The sequence below is a fragment of the Lolium rigidum genome, chromosome 1, assembly GCF_022539505.1.
Source record: "Lolium rigidum isolate FL_2022 chromosome 1, APGP_CSIRO_Lrig_0.1, whole genome shotgun sequence".
Classification (NCBI taxonomy): domain Eukaryota; kingdom Viridiplantae; phylum Streptophyta; class Magnoliopsida; order Poales; family Poaceae; genus Lolium; species Lolium rigidum.
This window is the reverse complement of record NC_061508.1, coordinates 290,817,174-290,838,989: the sequence shown is the minus strand read 5'-3', so window position 1 is coordinate 290,838,989 and position 21,816 is coordinate 290,817,174. Positions and strand designations below refer to the sequence as shown.

The window sequence follows — 21,816 nt, the reverse complement described above, 5'->3', positions numbered from 1 at the left end:
TGGATCGATTGAGCGATGGTAAGAGCCAGCGCATGTAACTAGGGGAACTGATGATTTGATTTACTCCAAATGGGAGGAAGTCACGTACAAGCAGAGACTGATAATTAATGGAGCTCGATCGATTGAAGATGCAACTACGTAACTAGCTTAGCTTTTGATAAGCTAACTAACCTATGCAACTGATTGATCAACATAGTTAATTAGCTCCAAGTTTGGCGTTCACTGAAACGATGACAACACCCTCATCTGGATTCCATTTCTCACGTGTGACCACCGGCGAACAATTGGTGGATTCTTTATTTGTGATTTTTTTTTTCTAAACAAGTAATACATGTGTCCACTATTTACCAATTTAACCGCAGGCCATCAGACCCACCCTGTGTGCACGTGTCCGCACCTGCGTGTGACCGTTCAAAATCAAGAGGACGAGGGTATTCCCCCATCAGAGCTCGTATGCAATTGCCATGGCCTTCCCTAAACGGCATCTACTGCTACAATGTTGGGACAACCCTAGCACACTACGGCACCGCCATGTCTCAGTGTGCATGAAATAGTAGCGCTCCGGACTTGAAAACGGCGTATGGAAATGCGACGGTAGGCACCTTCGTGCATTAGCTAAGGACGCATGCCCCGAGAAGGTGCATAAAATGATAGGTCCACTCCTTCATGAACCTAATAGCGGTGCGCGTAATGTGAAAGGTGCATGAAATAATAGTTGATTCGTTAAATGATTCGACAAGGTGGCGCATGGAACACTTCGTAGTAACCTATTGGTCAGCCCCTATTAGGTCACTAAAATTTCAAAGAAGCTCAAACCCTAGCTACTTCTCTCGTACTTGTGGGTCAGTTTTGGAGGCCTAGATAACCCTCTTTTGGGCCCCGGAAGGTTTTCCTATGAATATGAGGGTCCGACTTCAACTTAGTGCAAATGAAACCTCTCGGTGGGCAACACGCGCATGTCCGTAGAAGAGAAGAAGGTTAATTGATTTCCTAGCCGTTAGCTAGCTCTTCAACTTGGTTGGATCGATCTTGCCTCGTAACTAATTTCTTCCTCTTATACCGCTCGCTCCATGGTTGGTCGAGCTACTTCGTCACCGTCTCCCATCTCGGCATCGCGCACCCCAGCTCGACCCTCGAGATGACACTTCATGATAGTCGCGCACCCAAACTCGAACCCCCGAGACAACACCTCATGATGGTCGCGCACCCCAGTCAACCCCTCGAGATGACACTTCATGATAGTCGTGCACCCCAGCTCGAACCCCCGAGACGACACCTCATGATGGTCGCGCACCCTAGCTCGACCCCAGCTTGACCGAAAACTCTCCAGCTACAGATAGCAACTGGCCATTTGCCCAAGATCTCCACGATCGCGATGTATGCAAGCTAATCTACTATGAGTATATATATAGGTTGGGATGGTATTCCGACTTTGGCTGGTTTTCACTCCCGCTTTTCATTAAGGCGCCCATTTTTAACCACATCTCCAATGGGGCCTCCCAAATCGGATGCCAACCGGCTGCGTTCGTTTCCGTCGGTCCGCGTACACGAAAAATGGTCATTTGTTATCCACTGTCCTGGAGGATTAAATCACAGAGTATTTTAATAACTGGATGATTTGGTTCTGGTTTGCATGATTTTGATTATTGGATTGCTTTAGATTGTCCAAACGCATGTTTTTCTTCATTTTATGGATGTATGGTCTTCTCGTTGGTTATAACTGAATGCTAAGTATCACTTGAGTTCTAACTCAGTCTTGGGGAATTTGGTTCATGGCTGACCATCATTTTTTTTTGTTTCTTTTTGGAGGACAGCAAGGAGGACAGAGGGTAGCGGCTGGAACCTGTTGGAGCATCCATCACTTGGAAGGAAAACAAGGAGACACCATCATGTGCCTTGTTCTGTGATGACATATGGTCACAGTGCCTCCTGATATTTTGGATCCGAAAGAAGTATCTTAACACAAGCATTCATGTGTTGTAATAACCGGCCTAGGATGGGATTCCAGAAATTTGATGTGCTTCATCATTTGCTGATGCTTGTTGTTTGGTGTTGGGGGAAATTCTGGGTGATTGTATGTTTGAATGTCCCGTGGGTATGCGCTATTGTCTAAGTTGATGTATAGTCTGCTATGCAGGTTTTGATGTCCAAAAAGAGACAAGGTCATGCTGAATTTTTTGTAGTTGGCTGGTGCTGGGCGACGGGAGCAGTGTTGCTGGTTGTCGGGCATGCTGCGCTTCATGGGTGGAGTTCCCCTTGCTGTATGTTGTTTGTTATCCTGCATGCATGTATGGCGGAGTTTCTGGATTTGTGTGGGTATTTGAATGGTCCAATTAGCTGATGGTCATCGTTTATTTCTCAAGTTGCATTTTGCTGCCGTGTGGTTGGTGTGGATGTCTTTTTGAGGGAGAATCGATCTAGCTTAGTTAGAGAAAACATCAGGATCCATCATTGCGTTGGCCTAACACTCATGGGATGCTCATGAGCAAGGCTAAGTTTGTTACGTTGATCAGAGACCAAGCAATTTTAGTACTGGGCTGGATCGATTGATCGATGGTAAGAGCCAGCGCAGGTCTTGTGCTAGAAAAGAAAAGAAAGGTAATACTAGGCCGAATCCGATCTGTATACCACTAGCGGAACTGATGCTTTGATTTACTCCAAATGGGAGCAAGTCACGTACGCGCGAGGAGAGGCTGATAATTAATGGAGCTAAATCGATTGAAGATGCAACTACGTAACTAGCTTAGCTTTTGATAAGCTAACTAACCTATGAAACTGATTGATCAACATAGTTAATTAGCTCCAAGTTTGGCGTTCACTGAAACGACCACCGGCGAACGCAGGCAACAATTGGTGGATGGGCACACCTCAAAAAATTGCGCTCTTTAGTTGTGATATTTTTTTAAACACGTGGCCACTATTTACCAATTTAACCGTGGGCCACCAGACCCACCCTGTGTGCACGTGTCCGCACCTGCGTGTGACCGTTCAAAATCTAGAGGACGAGGGTGTTCCCCCCATCAGAGCTCGTATGCAATTGCCATGGCCACTGCTAAAATGTTGGGACAAACAAATAGGATGGTGGCACTAAGCGAGTACGCAAATGCTGAAATTTGGGCTGGAAAAGGCTAGGACCCTGTTTTTTGTGGGAAAAGTCCCCAAACCTATGTGTAGCCATAGCATCCCAAATTTGTGCGCGAAGAGCGTGGAGCCTCTAGACAACTCGAAACCCTAGCACACTACGGTAGCGCCATGTCTCAGCGTGCATGAGATAGTAGCGCTCTCAACTTGAAACGACGTATGAAAATGCGACGAGTAGCCACCCTCGTGCATTAGCTAAGGGCGCATGCCCCGAGAAGGGGTGCATAAGATGATAGGTGCTCTCCTTCATGAAGCTAATAGCGGTGCGCGTAATGTGAAAGGTGCATGAAATAGTAGTTGATCCGTTAAATGATTCGACAAGGTGGCGCATGGAACACTTCGTAGTAACCTATTGGTCAGTCCCCATTAGGTCACTAAAATTTCAAAGAAGCTCAAACCCCAGCTACTTCTTTGTCGATTCGAACTCACGGGTCAGTTTCGGAGGCCTAGATAGCCTCTTTTGGGCCCCGAAAGGTTTTCCTATGAATATGAAGGTCCGACTTCAACTTAGTGCAAATGAAACCTCTCGGTGGGCAACACGCGCATGTCCGTAGAAGAGAAGAAGGTTGATTGATTTTCTAGCCGTTAGCTAGCTCTTCAACTTGCTTGGATATTGATCTCGATCGCCTCGTAACAAATTTCTTCCTCTTCTCCCGCTCGCTTCTGGGTTGGTCGAGCTACTTCGGCACCATCCCCATCTCGGCATCGCGCACCCCAGCTCGACCCTCGAGATGACACTTCATGATGGTCGCGCACCCCAGCTCGAACCCTCGAGACAGACACCTCATGATGGTCGCGCACCCCAGCTCGCCCCCAGCTTGACCGAAAACTCTCCAAGCTATCTCCACGATCGCGACGTGTGCGAGCTAATCTACTATGAGTATATATATATACAGGTAGGGATGGTATTCCGATTTTGGCTGGTTTTCACTCCCGCTTTTCATTAAGCGCCCATTTTTAACCACATTTCCAATCGGGGCGACCCAAATTGGATGCCGAATGGGCTGCGTCCGTTTGCGTCAGTCCACGGACACGAAAAATGATCACTTATTACCGCACGTCTGTTTACATCTAGGGTGCCCCAGCGGCCCGACGCATATTATTTTTTCAACATATTTTATTCAACTGAAAAGCATAATTTACATATGAAATAAACAAAAATGAAAACGGCCCGGCTCCGTCGTTGCCTCCCTTCCCCCGCTCCTCCTCTGCCCGCCGCTCCGACGCTAGAGCTCGGTGGATCGCCGTGTCCTCTAGTAGCAACTGCCGGAACGCCTCGTTGGCGTCATCCTCGGCCTTCTTCAGCGTCTCGAGAGGACACGACTTAGACCCTTTGCTCTGCCGCCTTCTCCTTTGGGTCAAGTCCGCTCCAGTCAAAGTCGTCGCCATCGTCAGACTCCTCCTCTACGGCCACCGCCTCCCTGCGGTGTTGCTGCTCCGTGTCAAACGCCGCGTGGGCTACATGATCTTCCTCTGTCTCCTTCTCCGCGTCAGACATGAACTTCGCTTCTATCGCCGTGTCGATGGCGTCGTCTACGCTATCTTCGTTCTTATCGTCGGAGCTGTCGGTTGGGGAGGTAGAGTCGGAGGTGGAGGTGGAGACGGAGGTGGAGACAGAGTGGTACCATAAGGATTAACTATGGAGGGGACAATGCCGCCGTCGGCGAAGGTGCAGTGTGCTCTAGCTTTGGCCGGGGCAATGCCAGACTGTTGTAATGGCTATCTCATCAGCTTGTGGCGGCAACGACGTAGTCCGCTAGTGGCGGCGAGTGATCGGTCTGTCATGTCATAGGTGGTAGGTTACTGATAGTGAAAGTCCGTGGCAACCATAGTGATTCATGCATGTGGCTACAGAGTTAAGAGAGACGGAAAATGAAAAGATGACTGTCGGTATATATATCTTCATACAAGTTGATGGGCTGTTAGAAATTAACTCATGGAATTCCCAGTTTGCCACACAACATCCTCCTTCGAAGATCATGAAATAATATATCTAATCCGATAACAAATATATGCAAAAGTGTAGAACTTAGTTAGTTAAGTGATGTAAAGACAGTCTGAGTACATGAAATAATAGAGATCATGCACTTGTTTGTATTTGTGACACTCTCCGAGCCAAGAGGCTGCATTGACATGGACATGGACAATAGCTAGAGAGGCTGCGCCAATGCCGTCCGGAAGTTGGACGCAAAGGAGTAGCTGAGGTTCACAAAGGAGCATCATAAATGGATGTGGATCATCCATGCATGGGGTACGCGCTCGGAATAAGGCTCGACGTACAAGAAGCATCCCTGATTTTGCAAGACAAAATGAAAAGAATAGATAAAATGTACTTGGATGACTCAAAATTCAGCAAGCAAAAAGAGCAACATACAATCTGGGCACTAGCCCCCGGCGTGTTCGAGGCGCCACTCGTTCGAGGCGCCACTCGACAAATTAGACGATGAAGGAAGTAACGCTCCTCCTACGACCCACCTACCGCCATTAGATGCGTGTGTGGAGCTAAGCTAGTAGGCATCTATTGAGGATGTGGAAGATAAACACGCTAGCCAATGTTTCCTCAGATGACAACAAAGCTTAATTACCTCTTCTAGTCGATAGCAGGGTGTCTATAGGTGCATATTTGTCCCACTGGGGCGTGTCCTTCAAGGTTGTCCACTTCAAATGTGGTTTCGCCGACAAGCCCCATGCTCATCTGCTTGTTGGCCGTTCGGGAGTGTACCATCGTCGAGGCTCGAGGACACGCTCACTGCCTGCCTGCATGCAGACACCTATATACAGGTCCAGGACAATGCGCTTGAATCCACCGTCGTGTGTGTGTTGTACGGCCGCTATGGCATAGTGTGATAGAGGATCGATGGCCTGGCGCGACGCCGCACGCCCTTGTCGGTGCCGGGAAGTCGTGTTGAAGTCTTGGAAGGCCTTCCAGTGAAGCCTCGCTGGCTCGCCGTAGCTGTGGAGTTGACGCGCTGGAGTAGGAGATAGACAAGGTCCACTAGCGCGGTGCGACAGCGAGGCAGAGGAGGTTTCATGGCAGCCAGCTTCCGCCCAATGGGTTTTCTCCTTTTTAACACACCCAATGGTGGTACGTAGCAGCTAGCTACGTGCCTGCACTTGAACCGGCTATTTTGGATGGACGTTAGCGCTTATCATAGCTGAATAAGCTGATATTGTTCGTGCATGATAAAAGCTAGTACTTTTCTATCCAATGGAAAGGAACACCGCATCCTAGCTGGTAGTTTAAGTTTTACATGTAGGAAAAACCGACCAAAAACCGGCCACAAAACATGAAACTGAGCCAAAACAGGACTCGCAATGGCAGAACCGGGATAAAACACCCTAATTCCCACCCCGTCTTAGGCGAACCGGACGAAACCGGATAAACTTTCTTCTCGTTGAAATAGGGGGCAAACGGTGTAGCAAATATATTTTTCCAAATATACTGTAAGTATATTTTTCTGACGTTAACATAGAAGAAGACTGTAGTATTACCCCATATAAAAGATGACAGTAGTATAGACAAAGTTGCTGTTGAAAAGTACATGGGTGGCTGGGCGGGAAGAAGAAAAGTAGAAGTACAGGTTTACTCCTTTTTGTTGCATCGTAGAGAGGCTGTGGCAATGCTGTCCGGACGTTGGACGCAAAGGAGTAGCTGAGGTTCACAGAAGAGCATCATAAATGGATGCGGATCATTGAGGCATGGGGTACGTGCTGGGAAGCATCCCTTATTTTGCAAGACAAATGAAAAGATCAAGTAAGTATATTCCAACATTTTTTTGCGCCAATTAATATCCTGATAATTCTGAAGACGATGACCATGGAAGAGGTTACGAGAAGATCGAAGGCTTGTGAGGAACGACAGTGGCGGAGCCAGGATAATAATCTTGTGTAGTCAGCTCAATACTGTGTAGTCAAATACATGCATTTATACGAATTTTCCGTAATATTATACATATTTTCTACCTATGTAGCTAACTGAGGAACGATCTAGCCTGGCAATTAGACTTGCCGTGGTCGAGTTGGTGAGAGACAAGTTGGATTAGCTGGAGATTATTGAAACTAGTAAAAACTCCCGTACATGTTGGTGTGAGTGTTGGTGGGCTCCATGTTTGGTATTTGTTTCCTAGTCATATATGAGTCGTTAGTTGTGTTGGACAGCTGAGTGGGTTTGTACAGATCTCGTAGTTCTGTTATAAATACGTGAGAAAAGCCCCTAGAAAGCTTACGGGTGGAGGAAAAAAAAAAAGAAAAACCCGATCTGTTTGTGCGTGCATTGTTTGCCTTTTTGCTAGCTAATTCATGAAGATTCCTGCTAGCTTGGCCTATACGTACGTACACGTCGCCGCAGAAGTACTAACTCGTGTTTTGTGTACGTGCGCATATTCTCTCAGAACTTATCGTTGTGGCTGTTGAAAAGTACATGGGTGGCTGGACGGGAAGAAAAAAAAGTAGAAGTACAGGTTTACTCCTTTTGTTGCATCCTAGACAAATCTTTAGCCCAGGTGAGGGAAGGACATCACTCCCATGATAAGCTGTAGCTATTGTTAGCAGGACATCAACACGTGCAGAGGCCCACTCTAGAATCTGCGGCCCAACTGAAATCCTGAAAACTCTAGTGGTATGGCTAAATTTTAGTCCCACATTGCTAAGGGAAGAAGGTTGGTAGCAACTTATAAGGAGAGCTCTTGTTGACATATAAAATGGTAGAAACACACTAGTGTTGTACCACACACATAGCGCGTGCGCTCGCGTGAATATTCGCGACTTAAGACTTTGGACGCTTGGCGGATAGCGGCCTAGTGCCAATAAATTCCCACATTTTTTAGCAATCTTTCAGCTATGATCCGCTCCTTCTGGGAATCGCTAAATGTGGATAAATTTTTTTAACATTTTAAAATATGTGTAACATGTATTTCAAAATAAAGGGAGCATACGCTCCCATGTGCCAAAACATCACTCCCATGATGTTCAGAAGTTAACTCAACGGCTTAAACAAATGACATCTTCAATAAGGGCAGCTCCTCCGGCTATAAGGACTAGAATGTTAGTTTTAAGCATCCGCTAGAACATTCCAGGTCAGTTTCGACCGCTCCATTTCCATCAAAATCAAACCAAACCCTCGCCTCGCCTCGCCTCGCCGCCATGGCCGACGGCGCCGCCCCCCTCTCCGCTGCCGGCCGCCGGCGGGACCGCCTCAGCGCCCTCAGCATAGACGTACCTCTGTCTGTGGAGGCAACTACAGGAAATATATCGCGTCTCCTCGTCTCCGCACGGTATCCCGGTCGTACCGCTTCCCATCCTAATAAGACCCTTAAACCTAACCGCCACACCATTGAGCCAATTACCAAATATATTAGCAACACTACTCGGGGGGTATAAGGTAGACCCTATTTGGACAGCTGACCATATAAATCCAGCAAACTTACACTGAAAGAACAAGTGTTTAATAGTCTCGTCTTGGTGACAGAAGACACACTTCTTACTTCCATGCCAGTTGCGTTTGGTAAGATTATCTTTAGTGAGTATGACCCTACGACGAAGATATCATGCAAAAACCGTCGTTTTGAGTGGTATCCTCATCTTCCAAATCTTTGAATTATTATCGATTGAAATATCATGCTGAATCAAAGCATTGTACATGGAAACCACAGAAAATGCACCATTCCCGGTGAGATAAATATGCACTATTCAGGATAATCATGATATGACCGATTATGAAGATAATGTGCCAAACTTTCCATTTTCTGTAATGGGGCGTGTTCTAATAAATATATGACATAAAATTATAACTGTACCCAGCGAAAACACAATACTGCGATTTGTTTAGACAAACCCCCAAAAAAACAAAGGGCACACCTGGAGCTCAGGCGACTTAGATTTAATTAAATCTAAGTCACCTGACGTCAGCAGTTCACTAACGTACATATTTGTTTATGCAGTCAATTCTCGAGCGATACTGGTTCGCTCTTCATGGGCTGCGTTGGTCATTTGAATTTTCTGTTGTTTGGATGGTGGCTCTTGGGATTGCATTACATAGGCCTACATATAAAAACACCAGAAGGCCACCGAAGCAACAACAAAAAGTGCCCATTTTTTTACTAAATTATTAGGTGAGGTTGGCCATTTTCTCCTTAGCTCAAAAATAAGTGTATATGAGAAAAATGTATGCTCTTCTTTTTCACTAGAAAAATAATTATAACTAATCAAAGTGCAATTGCAAAAGGGTCATTTGCAACCAACATGCAACTAGAAAAATCTCAATTGCAACACATGTGCAAATGGAAAAAAATATCAGCTGCAACTCACATGCAACTAAAGAAAATCCCAGTTGCAACCGATGTGAAACTAGAAAATCTCGGTAGCAACCTGCGTGCAACTAAAGAAAAACTATGCAACTAGAAAAAAAACTCAGTTGCAACCCATATGGAAGTGGAAATATCTTAGTTTTAACCCATGTGCAGCCAAAAAATTCAGTTGCAATACACATGCAACTCAGAAAATCTCAGTTGCAATCCACATGCAACTGGAAAAATCTCAGTTACAACTCACGTGCGAATGGAAATGATCTCAGTTACAACCAATGTGTAACTAGAAAATGTCAATTACAGCCCATATGTAACTAGAAAATCTCAGTTACAACCACTCGTGTAACCGGAGAAATCTCAATGGCAACCAATGTGTCCTTAAGCTAGCACAAAGCACGACGTAATCCAATGTTCAAAGAATTAGCATACACTTGCACGCCGAGGGAAAGCGGGCGCGAGCCAAAATGGTAGTAGTCTGCACAAATCTTAACTGTTGCACTTGAATTGTAACTAGCAAAAAAAAATTCCTGTTGCACCATGGTTGTAACTAAGGAGAAACCAAGATACGACTAGTTGCACATGTATTGAAGCTGAGTTTTTTTTTCCAGTTACACCATGGTTGTAACTGTGAAAAAAAAATCAGTTACACATGGGTTGTAACTTGTATTTTCCCGCTTGCAGATGGGTTGCAACTAAGTTTTTTTTGGTTACACATAGCTTGGAACTGAGATTTAGTTACAGACGCATTGCAACTGATATTTTTCCAATCTGACATAATTTGTAGCCGAGATTTTTTCAGTATGACAATGCCTCAATGCATGCACGTAAAACCTCAGTTTAAACACATCGTATACTGAGACTCAACCTCAGTTTGGACGCATCGTAGACTCGGCTCCACACCCTTCTTGTAGAAGGTCAAAAGTGAACGCTGGGTGAAAGAGAAAAAAAAAACGCGACAAACCAGACAAAAGGCCACGTACCACAAAGCCCATGCTTACAATACAAGCAACACCAGACAGCGACCCCACCACATGAAGCAGCGCAGCCCACGAAAAAAGAAGCAACGAGCGCCTTGTACCACCAGCGGCACAGCTAAACGACAAAGGTCTGCACGCATCTTAGCACAACAAATTCAACGGCAGATGAGTCGACTGAGATTTAATAAATCTCAGGCGCCTGAGAATTAGCAATTCCGAAAAACAAACCGTGTCTTCTAAAGATTTTTTCCATTTTTATATAAGCACGGCTCCTCCGGATACTAGAGAAAGACCGAAAACATCCGCTAGAACTTTCGAGGTTAGTCTCCATTTCCACCAAAATCAAACCAAACCTCGCCTCGCCTCGCCTCGCCACCATGGCCGACGGCGCCGCCCCTCTCCGCTGCCGGTCGCCGGCGGGACCGCCTCAGCGCCCTCAGCGACGACCTCCTCCACAAAATCATCACCCAGCACCTCCCCGTCACGGAAGCCGCCCAAACCGCCGCCCTCGCCAGGCGCTGGCGCAACCTCTGGAGCTCCACCCCGCTCGTCCTCCGCGACGCCGACCTCCCCGAGCCCGCGCGCGACGCCGTGGTCCCGCGAGTCCTCGCCGAGCACCCAGGCCACTTCCGCACCGTCGTCCTCCACGACTGCAGGCTCGCCTCCCTCGACCGTGAGCTCCCCGGCTGGCCGCTCGTCCTCGCCGCCAAGGACACCCAGAAGCTCGATCTCCTTCCGAACCAGGTCGACCCCTTCCCGTGCATCCCGGAGGGCATCCTCCGCTGCGGTACGCTCAAGGAGCTCTCGCTGGGCTACTGGGACCTCTCCCGCGGCGCCAACATCTCGCTTCCCCACCTCCGCTCCCTCACCTTGATAATGGTCGTCATAAGCGACCAGGACCTGGAGCACCTCGTCGCTGCCTGTCCCGCGCTGAAGACCCTTCATCTCAGCAGCACAGGACCCGCGCACGTCCGTCTCCGCAGCCCAAGCCTCCACTGCGCGCTGGTTGGGCTGTGGATGGTGGAGGACTTCGCGGTGGTGGACGCGCCGCTCCTGGAGCGCCTCATCTTGTTTCTGCCGCCGCGCGATGATGGTGTTGTAGTAAGGGTCAAGATTGGTGGTCATGCAGCCAACCTGCGGGTGCTCGGCCACCTGAATACAAGAGCTCACAGGCTGCAGATCGGCGACATCGTCATCCAGGTACGGCCATATCTATCCAGCTCTGATCTCTCTCTCTCAACTTGAAAATGTTCCGTCCACAATGATCCATTCATCATGCATGTTCTACTCTGTGATCTTGAAGCAGTCATTTGAGTTATGAATTATGATGTTGTTGCATTTTGGTGCACGTCATTGCAGTCTCCCAAAATCATTATTCCATCCTTATAAATTGATCCATCCATCATGGCATTTCCTATGGTCATAGAACACTTGATGGGTAAATTATCGTCTGCCTGTCTTGGTTGCATTGCAGCGTAACACAATGGCGAGCACAAGCGCTGTGATTCCAAGCGTCAAGATACTGGCGGTGACGGTAAATTTCGATGTCCTCTCGGAGGTCAGGACGCTGGCCAGCTTCCTCAGATGCTTCCCCAACGTTGACACGCTGCACATCGAGGTAGCTGACAGTTTCCTTCAGTCAGTCGATCATTTCTCAGTGGCAACATCAGTCGTTAGCAGCATGATCCATACTATATATGTTACTGAAATGGTCACTCATTGGTTCGCATTTTGCAGTCTGCCGTGCATGGTTTTTCTCTAGTTGCCAATGAACCCTGTGGGGAGATTCATGCCAGGTTCTGGGAGGAGGTCAGTCTGGTTGAATGCTTGAGATCGCACGTCAGGAAGATGGTCATCCACAAATTCCGAGGGGATCAGAACGAATTCCAGTTCCTCAAGTTCGTCGCCATGAATGCCAAGGAGCTGCAGTCTTTGCACGTTGTGTTGCAACAAGAAAATACTTCCTCCACTGACAAGATGAATGAGACTGAAGATAATTTGCAGAGTCTATGGTTTCGAACAGGGATCTCTGGAGTGCTGCTGGTGCGGCCTACAGTGGGGTTTACTTCGATCTTGCAGAAGCAACTCGATCTCACATCCGACGACCCTTTTCGCTTCTGAATGCATGGTTACTTCGCCCTATGCTTTCATGATTGGTCCGCTCCTTTTGGGGAATCGTTGACTGTAGATCACCCCATTTCCTGTGTAGCCATGACTTCTCCTGAGATATGGCTGATTTGAACTACCATGAATACGCAAGTAACATTGAAGAAGTATCCGTAAACAAGTGTTACTTTTCATGTGTTCTCCAATATCACTGTGTTGATATTATAACAAGCCATGTGCTTCTGAATATGGTGCACCTGTTTCGTAGCATGCCTTAGGTGTCATATGCTTTGCTTCTGCCAGTTCCGTTCATTTTATCATGAGATATTTAAGGTATGCTGAGCTTTTTTGACATGCTGCCTACCTCTTCTCTGTGAATCATAGTGACTGGGATAAGGATTTGTTCTTGTTTAATGTATCAGCTTTTGTAGACAGGATCAGGATGGGAAATGCTTGTGATCCCATGCCATATGATAGCTTGGCTAGTTAACTTCTTATTGTCCATCAGAAGCTCATATTCTGTAGCTTTAAGGACAACTCTAAAAACTGAAGCCCTGTGTGAACATTTCACTGGGTATTGTGTTTCTTTAGGGCGTCTGGTGATTCTGTTGAAAGTGACCCTCCTTAGTGTTTGTGCATCCCGGAATTGAAGTTGTCTCTTCTTTCAGCTAATGAAATGTTCTTTCAGCTAGAAGAAGTACCCAGAAACAATTGTTACTTTTCATGTGTTGTCCAATATCCATGTGTTGGTATTATAATAGCCATGTGCTTCTGAATATAGTGCGCCTGTTTCATAGCATGTCTTAGGTGTCATGCTTTGCTTCTGTCAATTTGGTTCACTATCATCAGATGTTTAGGGTATACTGAACTTGTTTGACATTTTACCACCTCTTCTCTGTGCATCACAACGATTAGGATCAGGAGCTATTCTTGTTTAATGTATCTGCTTTCGTAGACTGGATTAGGACAGCAAATGTTTGCGTTCCCATGCCGTATGATAGCCTCGGTAGTTAACTTCTTATTGTCCATGGGAGTCTGATCTTCTGTAACTGCAAGAACAACTTTTAAAGCTGAAGCCCTGTGGGAACATTTGACTGGATATTTTTTGTTTGTTTTGCAACTGACTATTCTGTTTCAAGTGAGCAACGTGGTGCTCCTAACCCTCCTTGGTGTTTGTGCATCCCAGGCTCGAAGTTGTCTATCTGTTCTTTCAGCTAATGAACTGGTGTAGGTTCACTAATGTTTGCAAGGAATTCCTTTCTGCACAAGTGGCACCTGACGCTGCCAAGTAAAGTACTAGCAAATGGGATGGAAGCAAATATAGTTCAGTCTTTCAGTAGCCCTTCTATCCGTGCCTGTGCACTGATATGTGTCATTGATTTTGCTAATTAACAATAGCTAGAAAATTTGTGTAAATAAACTAAGCCTAAAATTGCAACTCAAAGTATTGCAGTTTAGCATTACACAATCGACTCCAGTAGAGCAGCAGTATATCAGCAGAAGTGAATGTTAGTACACCAGCTTAAATGGGCTGCCATCGCTGTCTTTCTGCTTGTCGATTAGGGCAACTCCAACGTCGCCTCCACCCAAAAAGGGTGTTTGTTGTCGCCGCTAGTTGACCTAAAGACCAAATTTTAACTTCTATTATATTTTGGGTTCTTTGTACCAGTATGGGATCATGGAACTTTTACAAAAAATATTCTTATTTATTGGAAAAGGAATGGGGGTAGTACAAACGAACCCACTACCATCTTTAAAAAAAAGAAAATGGCTCTTCTTAACCGAAAAGTGTTTTTGTCTCATGGGCCTGCTGTTTAAAAAAATTCGAAAATCATACATACTTGTTTCAAAAAAATCTGAAATAAATCTAAACATAATAAATGACGTAGCCTACAAACGTGTAAAATTTTAATACTCCCTCCGGTTCATATTAATTGACTCTAATACGGATGTATCTAGAACTAAAATGTGTCTAGATACATCCATATTGAAGTCAATTAATATGAATCGGAGGGAGTATGAAATTCTTTATATTGTGGACTAGATAAAAAAGACAAAATCTGTTAAAATTTGGAGATTTGAAATATGCATACCTAGATCCACACATTTGTTATTTTTGTGTAGCCCAGAATATTTTGTATTTGAAATTGAAATTTTGCACGTTTATGGAAAAATTAGTTGGCTACACCGTGATTTTTTTCTAATTTTTTTGAAACACATAAATGTGACTTTTATTTTTTCTAAAATAGCAGGAGCACCAAATCTCTGTCCCTTCTTAACACGTAAACAAATGAAGACAGAAAAAAACAGTTAATTTGGCCAGCCCATACAGCGGGCGTGCGGGCGGAATGGTAAAGCTTGGGCCGAGATGAGTGTGCACTGAACGCTTGATGGGCCGTGAGGAACTGACTCCAACTTGTGCCTCTGGCTAAAATCCAACCAAAACCCTGGCGCCACCAGGCACCATGGCCGACGGCGCCGCCTCCCTCCTCTCCGCCGCCGTCCACGGCGGCAAGGGCCGAATCAACGGACTCCACGACGACCTCCTCCACCAAATCATCGGCCATCTCCCCTTCACGGACGCCGCCCGCACCTCCGTCCTCGCCTCCCGCTGGCGCCACCTGTGGCGCTCCACCCCGCTCGCCATCGACGATGCCCACCTCCCCGTGCCCGCGCGCGCCACTTCCGCCGTCGCCGGATTCCTCGCCGACCACCCGGGCCCCTTGGTCACGGTGCGCCTCCGTCACTGCAGGTTCGCCTCCCTGGACCCTACGTGGCCGCGCCTCCTCGCCGGCAAGGGCACCCTGCAGGAACTCGCCCTCTTCAACAAGGACGGCAAGGTCCAGCCGTACTCTGCGCGCCTTCCGGCCGAGATCCTCCGCTGCGCGTCGCTCCGATGCCTCTCCCTGGCCTTCTGGATGTTCCCCGGCGGCCTCTCCGGCGGCGCGGACATCATTCTTCCTCAGCTCCGGGTGCTCGAATTGATAAATATTTACATTAGCAAAGAGGACCTGGACACATTGCTCGCTTCCAGCCCCGTTCTGGAGACCCTTACGGTGCGTGGTCCTTGGGCTTTCCGGAGTGGAGCATTTTGGAACTACCACAAGCGCAAGCGCTTCCATCTCCGCAGCCAAAGCCTCCGGTCCGTGGTCCTTGGGCTTTCCGGGGTGGAGCACTTTGAAGTGACGGACGCTCCGGTCTTGGAAAGCCTCATCTTGAAGGAGCAGTCTGCTGCTGGATGTGATGATGGTGGGAGGATCAACATAGCTTGCACACCAAAGCTACGGATTCTCGGCTACCTGGAGCCAAGAGTTCACACGCTGCAGATCGCTGGTAATGTGATCAGGGTATGGTCCACTCTCCATCTCCCTCAAAATATGTGATTATTCCATCCATTTCGGTTCATACGGCATAATCATTTTAGTCTGAAAATTAATGAGCATGATGTCTTGCAGTCTGACACTGTAGCGAGCCCAAGCGTTGTGGTTCCAGGTCTCAAGATATTGGCCTTGAGAGTGAATTTCCGTGTCTTACGAGAGGTCAAGATGCTGGCCAGCTTCCTCAGATGCTTTCCCAACATCGACACTCTGCATATCGAGGTTTCCACCTATTCCTTTAGTCAGTAAATCATTTTGTCAATGGTATAATGCTCCATATAAATTGTGAGCAGCATGATGACCCTTATATGAAACTGAAATGTTTATGAATTGGTACCAATTTGCAGTCTGCGCTGCATGATCCATCTGCGATTCACTATGGTGTCACTAGGGAGCAGCATGCTGAGTTATGGCAGGAGGCCAGTGCACTTAAGTGCTCGATATCGCACCTCAAGAGGATGGTTTTCCACAAATTCAGAGGGCATCCAAATGAAATCGAATTCCTCAAGTTCATCGCGACGGATGCACATGAGCTGGAGTCTTTGCTGCTTGTGCCGCTCAAAGGAAGTTTTACTTCAGCAGCCCAGGTGAATGAGATGATAGACAAGTTGGACTGCCCACAGTTTCTAGCGTGGGCCTCTAAAGTGCTGATAGTGTCACCTAAAATGGACATTGCTCGGAACTTGCATAAAGCATCCGACCTTTCCATCAACGACCCTTTTTGTTACTGAAAGCTTCGTCAATTCACTATATGTTTGCTTGATCAATCAGAGCATTTTGGGAAATCCATGACCGTTGTAGTGCAAGATCTAGGAGTGCTCAAGTTTCAAGTATCAAGTACCATGAGTACATTCAAGTATCTAAGATGGCAGAACTACTGAAAGACTTGTGTTATGTATCATGCCATCTAACGTCCTATTTTATGTTGATATAATTAACAATTACGTGGTTCTGAAATTTGAATCACTGCTGCAACATCAGATGGTTTACATTTTGTGGCATGCATTCTGTTTAGACATGACAGATTACATCTACAATTAGTATATACTTGGTGTTTTTTAGTTTCAACTACCGTTGTTAATTTAAGTGTCTAAGCTAGCAGAACTGTTGAAAAGACTAGTAGTATTATTCGTCATATCAGCTAACGTCCTTTATTAGTATTATTTTTTAGTGTTACAAACTTACAATTAAACACACCCATGTGGTTCTAAAATCTGAAAACAGTAGACCTGCTTTGTACCATATGTTCTGTGCCATTATCTTTGCTTTGCTTTGGTTCTTGTAAAGTGTCATCTCTGTTTCATTCATTATCATCATATGATCAGATTATACAGAGCTTGATTGGCAAAAGGTTCTGTGAGCCATGTTTTCCCCTCGTGTGATAAAGCACGGGAGACCCCCTGGAGTCAGTACAGCAGCATGAGGAACAGTGGCGAAGCTTGAAGATTAAACCATTAGCGCCAGCTCCTTATTTTAGGCATAATCTTCCGCTAAATTTGCAATGAGAGACAAAATTAGGACGTTAATGAGACACTAAATTTGCAATGAGAGACTAAATTTGCAATGTCCACAGTTTGGAGCGTGGGCCTCTAAAGTGCTGATAGTGTCACCTAAAATGGACATTGCTGTGAACTTGCAGAAAGCATCCAACCTTATCATTGATGACCCTTTTTGTTACTGAACGCTTGGTTAATTCACTACTCCCTCCGGTCCATATTAATTGACTCTAATGTGGATGTATCTAGACACATTTTAGTTCTAGATACATCCATATTGAAGTCAATTAATATGAATCGGAGGGAGTACTATATGTTTACGTGGTCAATCTGAGCATTTTGGGAAATCAATGCGTGTCCTACTGCAAGATCTAGGAGTGCTTAAGTTTCAAGTTTACTAGCATGAGTACATTTGAGTATCTAAGCTGGCAGAACTACCAAAAAGACTTGTGTTATATGTCTTGGCATCTAATGTCCTATATTATTGGTGATATAATTAACGATTATGTGGTTCTGAAATTTGAATCACTGCTACAACATCAAATGGTTTACATTTGGAGGCATGCGTTCTGTTTAGACAGGGCAGATTGCAGCTACCATTAGCAGATACTTAGTTGTTTTAGTTTCAACTAAAATTGTTGATTTAAGTGTCTAAGCTGACAGAACTGTTGAAACTAACGTCCTGTATTAGTATTATTTTTCAACAGTAGTCATATTTGAATCACTGCTACAACGTACATCAAATGGTTTACATTTGGAGGCATGCATTCTGTTTAGACAGGGCAGATTACAACTGGAGTACAATTAGCATATACTTGGCATTTTTTCGATTTCAACTACCATTGTTAATTTAAGTATCTAATCTAGCGGAACCGTTGAAAAGACTAGTACTGTTATTTATCATATTAGCTAACGTCATGTACTAGTATATTATTTTCTAGTGTTAGGATTAACACACCTACGTGGTTCTAAAATCTAAAAATGGTAGACCTGCTTTGTACCATATGTTCTGTCATTCTGTGCCATTATCTTTGCTTTGCTTTCGTTCTGTAGATTGTCGCCTTTGTCAGTTTTGTTCATTATCATCAGATGATCAGATCATACAGAGCTTGGTTGACATCGGGTGCTGTGAGCCATGTTTTTTCTTATACAACACCAGTTTCCCTCCTTGTGTGATAAAGCACGGGAGGCCTCCTGGAATCACTACAGAAGCACAAGGAAACCACCAGGGTTATGCAGTGAAGAACATGTCCTGCGGCAACAGGATGGACAATTGGACACACAATGCAACTATCTCAGCTGAAGGAAAACCCTTACATAAACCGCGAAGCTTTAGTTGAACACGATGCTATACATTTTTCTCCTCCTGTTTTACTGGTTATGTAAAGTAGAATGGTACAAGGATAATCTTGGTTGAGTATGCCCATTTCATGGTCATATAAACTATATATGATTTGTTATAATTGTACTATGTATGATCCAATTCAGTTTCCAGCAATAATGTTGATATGGCCGAGTTGGTCTAAGGCGCCAGATTAAGGTTCTGGTCCGAAAGGGCGTGGGTTCAAATCCCACTGTCAACATTTCTCTTTTTCAGGTAAACTACCACTATTTTTACGGTGTAATTCTTCTTTTCCTATATTCATCATCTAGTAAACTAATGATTTTTTAAGGACGCGTCTAGGTAGCAATCGGGGGCCAATTAGTTCTACCTAGCCTCCACCTCTAATACGGAAAGTACCCGACCGACCGAACCGGAAAAAGGAAACGGCCTAGCACCTATTTTGCCCAACGTACAAATAAGGAAACTTTCGTAGCCCACACGTGTGATTAATTTTCATGTAGGAAAATTTCAAACAGCCATAACTTTTATAAAGTTTGTCAGAAGTGTGATCCGTTTTCACCGTTGACCTCCTGGCGACAAGATCTTCAAAACTATATCTCACTTGTATATGTTTGAGCAAACTTTTTTTTTTTAAACAACTCTAGTATTGTAGCAAAACAACTTTATACACATAGTTGCTTACACTATTTTTCTGAATATTTTGTAGTCAACTTAGTTTGATATTACTCACTTAACAACAAGAGTCAGCAACATCATAGTACTAAGAGTCACAACTTTTACTAGTAATTTTTCAGGAAAACAACTTAGTAGCAACGAAAAAACAACTCCACGACAAACAATGCGCAACTTAGGTCCGACGGTAGGCATTCACGACAATGGCTCGCAACTCTACAACAATGATGTTACCTGACTTAGTGCTACTAGTAGGCGATTTAGGCACGGCAATAAGCAAGTTCGCCATGATGGTGCACAACTTCGACGGATAGGAAAACTCACATTTCATACAACAAGAAAACACCTTTTGAAGCAAACTTAGTTGCATATCCACTAAATCCTGGATGGGACTACAGCAGCTGCAGCCGCAGCTAACTTATAACATTTCTGTTGCTTCAACGTGACACCAACACACTGGTGCTTCCCCCTTTTGATGCAGAAACCTGATAATTTTTGTGAATAAGCACAAATTAGAATAAGTGCAACTTTCACTAATCTGCCTACTGAAGTCAATTAAAATGTTGAAAAAACAGCTTACCTATGGTGAAAATACAATAACTTACGGAAAAAAAGGAAATTACAAAAGCAAAATAACTCCCCCTACAATCAGTGTTAAAAATTAGACTAGTCTATAAATTAAACTCAATTGAATAATGCAAGTAACTTAACTATGTTGCCAGAAAAAATTATCTATGTTGCAAAAGCAACTTCATTCAACATAAAATGAACTTAATTGACTACGGCAAAATTAAAGTTAATAGAATGGGAAAGCAAACGTAACTATGTTGCCGGAAACAACTTATCTATATTCCGCAAGCAACTTAAATTTACGTAAAATAAACTTAATTAACTGCTGCTAAATTAAAGCTAATAGTATGGAAAAGCAACTTAACTATGTTCTGAAAGCAACTTAAAACTACGTAAAATGAATTTAATTAACTCCTGCACAAGCAAAGTTAATAGTATGGGACTGCAACTTACTTATTTTTGCAATAAACAACTTATCTACGTTGCAAAAGCAACTTCAATATGTTTACCAAAAGCAACTTATGCATGTTGTTGCGCTAGAACATTTAGACATATAAGGTTAAAAAATGAGTTATTTGCTCCTAGGTGCAGATGGCCAATGTATTTAGCTAGCTAAGTTGTAATCAAAGCAAGAGAGGGCACGCTAGCTCCTAGCTAGTAGTGGACATAGACGAGTTGGAGGTGGGTGTACTGGATGAGAGTGCAAGTCTGCTCGGTGGAGCCGTCCCCAATGCACAGCTTCCACATCTACTTCTCACATCTCTCCACCCGCCATTCATGTCACCATTCTCCGAAAAGAGGACTAAGGTAGAATTGGTGAGAAAGAGTACGGAACCTTAGGAGTGGAGTTATCATGTCGACGCAGATGTGTTGGGTGTGTTCCTCCGCCTCTGCCAACCACCTCGGGATTCCAACTCTGCCACCACTAGGACGCGGATACCCTCCCGTTCCATCTCTGCCCTTGCTCATCCATAGGACGATGCGTGGTCGAACTCATACGCTAGGCATGAGGCGATTTTGAGACAATCTAAGTTTGCATGCATAGGAAATGGCAGGTTCTTTGTTAAGTGGAACATGACAAAATGCAGTAACTTAAATTAGATCTATGAGTAAAACAAATAGAAAAGGATATTTGTTGGAGAAACAAACACAAAAAGCATGCACAACAACTTAGTGTGTATTGGATAGAACAAACACAAGGTGAATCCTGGGACAATAAAATATGCTTAGTTAGGTTACCCATGTGTGCTCAAGCAGAAAAACAAGTAACCCCTTTGAACAACTTGGTAATCCAATCACTGCATCAAGATTGGTTTGTATCCTAGGAAATGCAGGTGTAAAAATAAGAGGAAAAACAATCCTGAAACTTGGTACAACTTAGGGGAGCTATACATGTATGGAAAATCCTGAACCATTGTTATCGAAGAGAAATTTCCAGTCTCTTGCAGCAGCTAAGTTAGGTTCAGTTCACGTGTTAACTAGTGCATGATCACCAGTAAAAAGCAAAGATCACCAGGGGAAAAGTAAAATGAGAACTTAACAAAGATGGCTTCCCAGGTTCAGCATATTAAAAGGTTTACTGATATTTGTGGGGTCAAAAGTGTCACAGTATATGCAGAAACTTGTACTGAACTTAAGTTTGCCAGAAACTTCAATCTACATATATGATCATAAAAACCTAGTGCAAAAGCAAAATTAATAGTGTGGGTAAGCAACTTAATTATGTTGCCAGAAACAACTTATCTATGCTTCAAAAACAACTTCAGTCAAAATAAATTTAATTAACTACTGCAAAATCAAAGTTAATAGCATGGGAAAGCAACTTAA

At 44.7% G+C, this 21,816-nt stretch overlaps 2 protein-coding genes and 1 non-coding gene across 3 annotated transcripts; all 3 read left to right on the top strand.

Moving 5' to 3' along the window:
• Nucleotides 1–2,654: 2,654 nt before the first annotated feature.
• On the top strand, nt 2,655–12,544 carry LOC124660085 (putative F-box/FBD/LRR-repeat protein At1g78760; the record flags this gene model as incomplete). Its single annotated transcript, XM_047197880.1, has 4 exons — nt 2,655–2,695; nt 10,825–11,623; nt 11,898–12,041; nt 12,161–12,544. Coding segments are annotated over 4 exons (1,368 nt in total), but the record flags the coding sequence as incomplete, so codon positions are not given.
• A 2,450-nt stretch (nt 12,545–14,994) lies between these two features.
• LOC124660074 (FBD-associated F-box protein At5g60610-like) lies at nt 14,995–16,637 on the top strand. Its single transcript, XM_047197871.1, has 3 exons — nt 14,995–15,876; nt 15,985–16,128; nt 16,254–16,637. The coding sequence occupies exons 1-3, from the start codon at nt 14,995–14,997 to the stop codon at nt 16,635–16,637; spliced, it is 1,410 nt and encodes a 469-aa protein (XP_047053827.1).
• Nucleotides 16,638–18,904: 2,267 nt separating this feature from the next.
• Nucleotides 18,905–18,985, top strand: TRNAL-AAG. Its single transcript has one exon. It is a non-coding gene; the product is annotated as a tRNA-Leu (tRNA).
• The last annotated feature ends 2,831 nt before the right edge of the window (nt 18,986–21,816 follow it).

Bases quoted from the DNA above. Each gene is read 5' to 3' on its own strand.
- LOC124660074 (XM_047197871.1), top strand. From the start codon at position 14,995: ATGGCCGACGGCGCCGCCTCCCTCCTCTCCGCCGCCGTCCACGGCGGC. The intron at 15,877-15,984 runs GTATGGTCCACT...GATGTCTTGCAG, and splicing joins TCGCTGGTAATGTGATCAGG to TCTGACACTGTAGCGAGCCC. The intron at 16,129-16,253 runs GTTTCCACCTAT...ACCAATTTGCAG, and splicing joins TCGACACTCTGCATATCGAG to TCTGCGCTGCATGATCCATC.